This window comes from Macrobrachium nipponense, chromosome 1, assembly GCF_015104395.2.
Source record: "Macrobrachium nipponense isolate FS-2020 chromosome 1, ASM1510439v2, whole genome shotgun sequence".
NCBI classification, from domain to species: domain Eukaryota; kingdom Metazoa; phylum Arthropoda; class Malacostraca; order Decapoda; family Palaemonidae; genus Macrobrachium; species Macrobrachium nipponense.
The window spans coordinates 171,738,063-171,747,973 of NC_087200.1; the positions used below are offsets into that span (position 1 = coordinate 171,738,063).

The following is a 9,911-nucleotide window of genomic DNA, read 5'->3' on the forward strand; positions in this document are numbered from 1 at the left end:
CCTCGTGATTTTTCCGGTAGTCCGTCTCGAAACACTATCAAAGTACTGTTCATAATTAACAAAACATTTCATTTTATTAGTTTGCTGCATTAAAAGCCTAAATATGAAGATCTGATCACTGCAACAACCGCCCCCAACCCCTCTTCTAAAACCGGCCTTTTCATCCCTCAGAATACCATCAACCGCTGGCTCCAACCAGTGTTGCCAACCGCAGGGTATAATTGCCCTACACGTAGGATAATTTGACCAAATATTTTAGACCTTAGGGCAATATTTTTAAGCGTAGGGTAATTGTAACAATGCCTGTATTGATCAATACCTTTATTAGTACTATTTCTTATTATCAGAACCTAAGAATGTCGGGTAATTTCCAGTGTTGTGGGGTAATTTCTTGTCTTCTGTAGGGTGCATAGGGTTAGAGGGGTTGGCATCACTGGCTCCAACCTATTCATTCAACAATACTCTACAGGTGACAAACTGATTCCCATCCAGTTACCACACCTACTCAGATCTCCTTTCTTTGGAACTTGAATGATCTCACCATTCTTCCAACCTGATGGTAGTATTATCCCATTCACCCATATCTCGTTGAATAATATCTTCAAGACAAAAATTATTCTATCCTCCACTTTAAACGTTTCCGGGAATAAACCATCCTCTCCTGGTGCCTTATAGTTCTTTAACTGTTTTATTGCTTTAACTACTTCTTCCAGCATGATCTCACCTTCATCAATATTCAAACCTTCCCGAGCAGCCGGTATATCCTCTTCTGGGGGGGGGGGGGGGGGGGGGGGGGGGGGGGGGGGATAGGGGGGGGGGGGGGGGGGGGGGGGGGGGGGGGGGGGGGGGGGGGGGTTTTGTGGGACTGGTCTATTAAGTGCTCTTTCCATCTATTTCTGATTTCAACATTTTTGGTCCCTAAATTACCTTCCATATCCCTGACTGGTATATATATGTGTGTGTGTGAGTGTGTATGTGTGTAACATGCTAATAGCCACAATGCCCACTGAACTCGAATTCTTCACACTTTTTGGATACACTTGACATTACAAAGCCTGAGATCCAGATGGAAGAATGTGAAGAAATTCTGATGTCTGAATCAGGATTCGAACCTGCATCAGGGGTATCAAACAGAGATCACTTTACCGAACTGTACGGCCAGGTTGGTAACGTGACCCTGTTCTGATACTGTGTGTGCAGGTTCGTATACGGACATCAGAATTTCTTCACATTCTTCCATCTGGATTTCAGGCTCTGTAATGATAAATGTATCCAAAAGTGTGATGAATTTGAGAATTTGAGAGGGTGCTGTGGCTATTACGATTTTATAAAGACATACATACATGCATGCATATATATATATATATATATATATATATATATATATATATATATATATATATATATATATATATATAGTATATATATATATATATATATATATATATATATATATATATATATATATATATATATATGACAATTATCAAATAAACGGGGTCCATGAAATTGTCAAAAGGGAGACAGTTGTTCTCCGCAATATATAGCATTAACTTTCTAACTTTTGGCGTTTTATAATGGGCTCCTTTTATTAGATGTATTATATATATATATATATATATATATATTATATATATAAATATTATATATATATATATATATATATACAGGTCATCTATAAACTGGAAGAATGACCGTATCATCACTGACTTTACCGTCTTTTGAAGCGAATTTTTGAAGGATCAAGATGCCCACATTTTCACCGCATCACATGTCTTTAATTTCTTCTTACAAGAATAAATAAATTATTTAAAAAAAATATTCAAATAAAGCAGCGTGAGTGAGGACCCGCATGAAAAGAAAAGTCAGAAATAAAACACTCCAATTAGGGTATAAAGTCGGTCTCATCTAACACGAGAATATCGAGTCGGCCAAAATGACACTTGATGATATATTCCCGTGTCACAATTTGCTTATTTCTACCATTCTGGAATTACGGGCATTATTGGCATTTCTTACAATGAATGCATAGTCCTAGTCGGTTAATGCAATCCCAAGGGAACGGCGATTTGTGACTTTCTCTTCTTGATCAAGGGAAGCTTGTGAACGTTCATTTATTACCGCTAGTTAACATTAAACATATCACGACCAAATTGTCATGGATTTGTCTGTAACCAACAGCTGACCTTCATAAATGTTCATTCAGTTCCAACTCATAAATCATGTATGACGAAGGCATAATTAATAGAGCACGCCATTTGTCGACAAGCTAATACAGAAAAACAATTAAACATTCTAAGATCTAAGTATTGTACTGACTGAATAGTAAAGGACAGTAGGACAATTTAACTGTTCCCCGCACTAAAAATCGCGGCATGGATTAATGTTTTTTTTTTGTAAATACAGTTATTTATATTTATATAATTATTTCATAAAAATAACTATAATCAATTTACATTTACATGTAGCCTCGTAAAATCTTTACCTTGTAACTAGTTATATTGAAAATGTGAAAATTTCTAACATTTTCTTAAGGGATTTGTGTCCAATGCTCGTCAGTTGCTACCGACTGACATTTAGTATTCAAGCAAATTTAGCTTTATTGCTGGTATATTGCATTCTGTAACAGTAGCAGTAAAAGTAGTACGAACAAAATTTCCTTCTGAACTTTAGACTGCACCATGGTCTATGTTTTCTTTCTCAATTAAATCCAGAATCAGCACAGAAACATTAAGGGATACTGCAAAAGGTGCTTAAGCAGAGAAGATTCCCACTGCAAATGGAAGCCCAAAAAAATATTCAAGATACAGGATTTTGCACTTTTACAAATAACATTTTTAGACATGAATAAAATTAATTTTTTCTGAAAGATGGCCAACCAGAGCAAGTTCTGATGAATCCTCAGTAAAGATTTGAAGATTCGACGATTATGAAACAAGACAATATGCCCATTATTATTTTTAAAATATGGATACAAGTACTAAAGTTATTCGATTGCCAGATTCATGACCATTTCTATTTTCAATATTAGTCGCCAGCAGAGCAATAGAAAAATAGCATATTATTGACAACGGCTTCATTTCTCCCCAACAGACCATCAGTTTCTTTTACATCTACTACTTCGTCCCTGCTTACTGGGGAGACTACGTGTTCCCAACGAGAATTCAAGTCCTGGGTTGGTTCCTTACCTTTGCCACCATGGGGTTCATTCCCCTGGGGGTGGTTTTCGCTTGCTGGAGGCACAAATGTCACTGGGGAGACATGCTGAAGGTCTCGGACGACTTCTGCCCAGCAAGTGTCAGGAGGGAGACGAGGGCGCTCGCTGGGAACTCCGAACTTATCCTCGACGAAGATTTCCAGGGTAGCTGCAAAAATGAGGAAGATGACCAAAGTACTAAAGGTGAATAGAACCACGGTCCGCTTAAAGAATGAGGATATAACTAAATATCATGAAACTATAGTAGATTCACATCAACCGTGCATTTGATGTCTAGGCCAGTCCCTTACGACGCTCCTGATTGGCTGTTGATAAGCCAAGCACAGGGCTGGAAACTCTGTCTCTCTCGAGAGTTCACATAGGGAGGATGTATGTTCCACCTCTTGAGGGATAGATCCTACCCATGTGAACTCACGACAGAGTCTGAGAGTTTCCAGCCCTGTGATTGGCTTATTAACAGCCAATCAGGGGCATCGTAAGGGACTGGCCTTGACATCAAATGCACGGTTGATGTGAATCTACTATATTGGCGTGCATAACATATTTACATTCACAATTAGAAAAGGTTCTATGCATGCATGTCTGTTCATAAAAACCATGTGTTGCAACATTTCTCACGTGACAAAATTTTTGCAAAGACCTTTTTCCTAAGTATTCACGCTTCTCTCTTTTTCTCTTTTCAGAAGAAATTCCAAGTCGCGAAAAAGACATTCCAGTGCAAGGAGTAAAATTCATCTGATCAGAGTATTATTCTTAGAAAGTAAATTATCATTTTGAAGATGAGCTCCTACTAAAGCAGTATTTTAATTATAGGATTATGTCTATAGGGATCAATTGTTATATAATGTTTCTGTCAACAGATAATTATCCTGTGATTCACTGTATAGCCTTGTAGATTTTTATCAGTGAGGTTGAATTAGAGTACAACAGTCTTTAATTTTTAATACAAAGCCAGGATTAAAATAAAACTCTTGAACATTTAAGTCGTATTTTTAACGGGGCACCCTGAACAACACTTACGTTTAATATTGTAATTTGTTTTGTTTGTTTGTATGGTGCTTTTACGTTGCATGGAACCAGTGGTTATTCAGCAACGGGACCAACGGCTTTACGTGACTTCCGAACCACGCCGAGAGTGAACTTCTAGCACCAGAAATACACATCTCTCACTCCTCAATGGAATGGCCGAGAATCGAACCCGCGACCACCGAGGTGGGACGCTAATACCATACCAGCGAGACGCTTTTAATATTGTAATGGATGGACTGAAATATGGTGATATAAGAGAAAAGTATATATAATGGCAAATGGGGAGAGAGGGAGGCGCCGGTTGTGTTTGAATGGAGTATGGCGTGACTGATAGCTGTAAATGATACAAGTTCATCTATGAGAACGGTGAAAGTTTGAAAGTGTCTGTAAGAAGAGAAGTATATATAAAATGGATGTTAGGTAGGGTAGGGTTATAGGAACGAATGGCAACCACGTCGATGGAGCAATGAATGTTAGTATGGATAAGGGAAAAAAGGATGTATTATCATTATTGTTACTATTTAGTCATTTGGAGAGACTACCTACTGAATCATATTTCTAAGTTCTAAAAGGCTTCCCGTATGGTTGCATCTTAAACGAGAGTTGAAATTAGAGCAAAGTTGCAGTTGGACAGCAAACAAAACTGAAAGTTAAGGATGAAAAGTACAAGATAGAAAGTGATTCGGGTGGGGACAAAGGGTAGCTGCAAGGGACTACACAAGACACTGGGAGTGGTAATATTACCCCTTCAGTTAATCAAGGAGGAAGGCTGTAGGAAGTGCATCACTGGTAGGTGAAGAAAAAAAAATGTAGCATGAGCTCTGTGAAAGATTTGGAATAGAACTTACGAAAGCAAAATCATGAATGAATAATTTGGATTACTGACTCCATTCGTTTATGGAAGAGAAATGTGGAAGTTGACAGAGAATTATCATTTTTTTAAATAAAATTATTTGGATACTTACTGTTAACGTTAGCTAACATCTTATCACCATAAGGTGGGATCAGCATTCAAAATAAACAATAGGATAACGCTTAGCTAACCTGGATGGACAATCTATAATCTCCTTTTTTCCCACCAGGTAACATTGGAATGTATATATTTTTTTTAAATCTTCCCAATCACCCATCAAGGTGTTGGGAGGCTGGGTAAGTTTCCCCTTTAACAATAGGTAAGTATCCAAATAAATAAAAATTATAAAGATAACTGACTACCACACTGAATGAGGATCGTGGGGTAGACAGCCATAGACCATACAGTTAGCCAGGTAAAATAAAATGACACATTCTTAAAGTAATTTGTATTTTTCCTAACTATTTACAAGCCTGAGGTCCTTTAAATAAGGAATTACTCTCAGCATAGCTGGACAGGGCTGTTTGATTTTAAACAAGGTGGCGGAGTACATAGCTAACTTCAGAGTTCAGACTACGGGTGGGAGTCCCACCCAACCAGTCAGAATACACCCACTTTGTCTTTTGGCCCAGGAAGCAAACTAAGAGGTTGCTGAGGTGGGCATATTACTGCAAAGGACCTCAGGTTTGTATAATAGTTATGAAAAATACAAATTACTTTTAAAATCTGTCATTTGTTTCTACACAATATACACACCGTCAGTATTTACATGAGGAAGACTTACTTCTTGGAGGGAGGATTCTGAGTAAGTTTCTGAACTGACTGGGAGTTCGTCTCACATGAGCAAAGAAAGGAGACCATGCCTCTGACATTTTGAACAGAATTGTGAATGACTGTATGTTCAATTGTTCTGATACGACAGCAATACATTTTTGAGATTTTAGGGGTATTCACTACTTGTCTAGGGGGTCAAACCTTTTATGTTCAAAACTCGGAACAAAAACTCGGTGCCCTTGCTCTTTGAAGTACTGGAGTCAATTATTTCAATTTCAATGGATTTAAAAACAAAGAGGTATGAAAAAGGACATATAATACGTGTTCAGTATCAAACATGTCAACTAGATGTATCATACAAGTATTAGATTCAGAGGTACGAAAACTATGACTGGCAACAGTTCCTTGAAATTATGTATGGTACAACACGTGTTCAGTATCAAATAGAGAAAAATTATATTAAGTCTACAGTAATTCTAAGTAAGGTCTTCAAAAATGGAGAAATTGAATGCAAGGGAAAAAAACGAAAAAACAGGTATTTTTTATGAAAAGAAAAACACGAAATGAAAAATAATAGATGTTTTCTCACAACCCTACTCAGCAGCGATAGAAAGCTGTCTTCCCATCTCTGTCAGAAAAGCCCAAAAAGAGAGTGCGTGAATCTTCATCCTAAGATAAACAATTCATTGGATAAAAAGATACTTCGACTCATTGACACTAATCAGAGCGTCCGGCAAAGAGGCCAGATGCAGAAGACAATCGTTCACCCTCAAGATCTCCTGAAACAAGCTATTATCAAAGTATAAAACTCGGATTCCTAGAAGATGATTTCGTCCTGCTAAAGGTGCCTTACTCAGACCAAAACACAAAGCTTTGAATTGGAAGACCTTCCTCCTTCGCAGACAAAGCTTGAGGGTAAGATTGAGTACGAGTGGGAGGGTTAACATCAAAAACAGGACTAATAAATGATGACACAGGGCGAGTCAAGATTGATCAAATGTAGTACTGAAGTGCAGTTCGAAAACTACCCAAGTAACTGAAACACTATGCCCATACACCCTGGATAAAACAACAATATCACACCATTGTCACTATCACCATAGGATGACAGGTTGTGAGCCGGTTGATGCGAGCACAACTCAGCTACGTAAATATATCAGAGAATAGTACAATTTTGAGTCTATTCATAGGTTGGAGAAAAGCCTTGATAGTTAAGGGGTTGTAGTACATGAATAGAGGCAAAGGGCACTATAAATACTGGTCTGACAGAGTAACAGATCTGCTTTAAGAGCTTTAACGGCCAGGAGGAGCATAAGAGCATTCCAAGACAGAGGTGAATGGTACAAGTGTGTAGGAATCAACAACTTGCTGATGAGCCTCTGTACCAATGTATGAATTATCTTGCTTTCCTTTGGAGCCAACCTTCATTAGATAAATTATTTATTAGTGGAAAATATAAGCATAATCATCATTGACACTTTTCAGTCTTGTTTTCTTTTATGGGGTCAGACATCTGAGCAGTTCTGCCAAGTCCTTTCTATCCTGTGCAGTTAGTGTATACATTTATATCTGATATAAATCCTCATCTGTACCCTTTTTCCATGATCTTCTAAGCTTTTCATCTGGTTGGTGTCCTGCCACATGCAAGTCTACCATTTCTCTAATTGACTGTTCCAAACTAATGTATCTCGATCCTTGAGCTGATAAATATCATATCTCCCACATTTCCTCGTATGCGATGCAATCTTATTAGCGCAGTTTAGCTATGTATCTCAGAAATTTTGTCATACTTTTGCAGTTTTTTTTTCTTTTACAGTTCCCATATCTCCAGTATAGAGAAGCAAAAAATCTAAACAAATGCATAGGAACCTTTCCTGTTTATTCTTATTATTAGCAGTGGCGTAACTAAGAGATTGGGGGAGGTAGTCAATTACAAAAGTGGTAGACTTGCGAGTGGGACACCAACTAGATGAAAAGCTTTGAAGATCATAGAAAAAGTGTGCAGATGAGGATTTAGACCAATATAAATTTACGCCCTAACTGCACAGCAAAAAAAAAAAAAAAAAAAAAAATCCATAGAAAACTGTATTCTTATTATTTCCAGCAGCGTAACTAAGAGTTGTGGGCGGCGCTGTCCGGAGCGGGACCCCACTCTCGCATTTTGAGCAGGTGTGGTCTACTTAATTCTAGATTTTCTAGCATATTTCGTTCCAAATGTTGTTATAATGTTGAGATTGTTCTTACCCATCGGAATAAGTGTTGCTAGTTCTGCGAGAAGCTTCTCCAAGTTAAAACTAATCAAAAACTATCTACGATCAACTATGAGTCAAACCTTACGATATTGTCAATAGAGTATGAAATTACTAATGAGTTGGACTTTGATGATGTTATTAGAGAATTCGCTTCGAACAAAGTTCGTAGGGTTTCGTTGTAAATCTGCTGTGTTTTTTTTTTTTAGCTTTGTGAAATAAAATAAAAGATTGAGATGTTAGTCTTAAAATGTGTGTGTATAATTTAACCACTTGAGTACTTTTTAGAACGGGAATGGAGTCCACCCCAGACGCCACTAACGCTAGTTACGCAAGTATTTCAGAAACATTCCAGTTCTAAACAAGTAAGCTGTCAATGGAACCGAAGTGTTCTATATCTCCAAAGCTTGTTATGCCAATATAGCACTCATTATCCATCTTTGTACTATTTGCTTCTCTGAAGAGCAACACTAGTAATGAAATGGATACTGGCATTTATGTTATGTACGCATTATTAATTTAAGAGGCTGCAAAACATTTCTGCTAACTTGACAGAATATACTGGTTTGTGAGGCCGAAAATGAAAGGGCAGCATGAAAAAGAAAATACCAACATACGAAGTGGAGGACAGTTTTTAAAATACTGGTACAAAGGGCAAACTCCTACCTATGCTTCTCTACCCTGGAGATATGGAAACTGAAAACAATAATTCTGCAATTCCAACATAACATATCCTTTCTTATCCACCTCATCTACTCTTCATATACAGAGTGAGCATGGAAAATCTGTGACCTAATTGAAACCTTGCAATCCTGAATATCTCTTGTAACAGCATCTGTAATGTACTATATATACATAGAATTCCATTCCACAATTCACTCTTTCCATAGACCACACAACCACTTTCCAAATGACTCCCCCGTTGCTTCCTGTCCAGTCACCACAGTAAATGTTTTACTGACGCTGATGCTCAGTCCTCACTTTTATTCTTTTGACATTTCTAAGCCATTCTTTGGATTATGCCGTTAATGTGAAGCTACCCCGACGGATTCATCCCTTCACCCTTTCTGCACACATTTATAGCTTCCTCCATACGGTGGTCCGAAGTTCGATTCTTGGCTCGGCCAACGTGGAATCAGAGGAATTCATTTCTGGTGATAGAAATTCATTTCTCGATACAATGTGGTTCGGATCCCACAATAAGCTGTAGGTCCCGTTGCTAGGTAACCAATTGGTTCCTACTAATACTTCGGGCCAGCCTTAGGAGAGCTGTTAATCAGCTCAAGTGGTCTGGTAAAACTAAGATATACTTAACTTTTTTCCATTACCATGATACTTGACAAAGGGCTCCATCCAGTTCCCTGATGGCCAGATCACTTATTTCAAATTTTTCTGACATAACTGTCGTCGTTTTCACTCTGAGATTCAAGTACCGTCACTTTAGTCAATCATTCTTTCCGGTAACCACTGCCTATAAGATATTAATCCTGTTTCTTACCTTGGCCTCTGTAACAAATTTCTCTCATAAAGTTACACTGAAAACTCTGCGATTCTAACAATTTTTTTGTACCACCCTCTCATGCCATCTTTCAGCAATCTTATCTCTTTATACTCTCACATTGCAGTGCACTACATTTTCTCACTTGCATCAAACCCAACCCAACTTTGTGTCGAGTGTCTGACACTGTTCGATAATGACCAGACCCAACATTGTTTAACTTTATAACATAACTTGAGGAATAGCAAACTTGATACCTTCAAGTCAGAGGAAGCTAGTGGAAAAGCCTAC

General features: G+C 37.9%; 1 protein-coding gene across 1 annotated transcript in view; it reads left to right on the forward strand.

Moving 5' to 3' along the window:
• The window catches only part of LOC135219831 (sodium- and chloride-dependent glycine transporter 1-like), a 50,636-nt gene extending 46,436 nt beyond the window's left edge, over positions 1 to 4,200 (forward strand). The window contains 2 exon segments of the mRNA XM_064256933.1: positions 3,094 to 3,400; positions 3,901 to 4,200. Coding sequence (XP_064113003.1) covers positions 3,094 to 3,400; positions 3,901 to 3,956 — 363 coding nt within the window. The 3' untranslated portion in view covers positions 3,957 to 4,200.
• Positions 4,201 to 9,911: the final 5,711 nt, after the last annotated feature.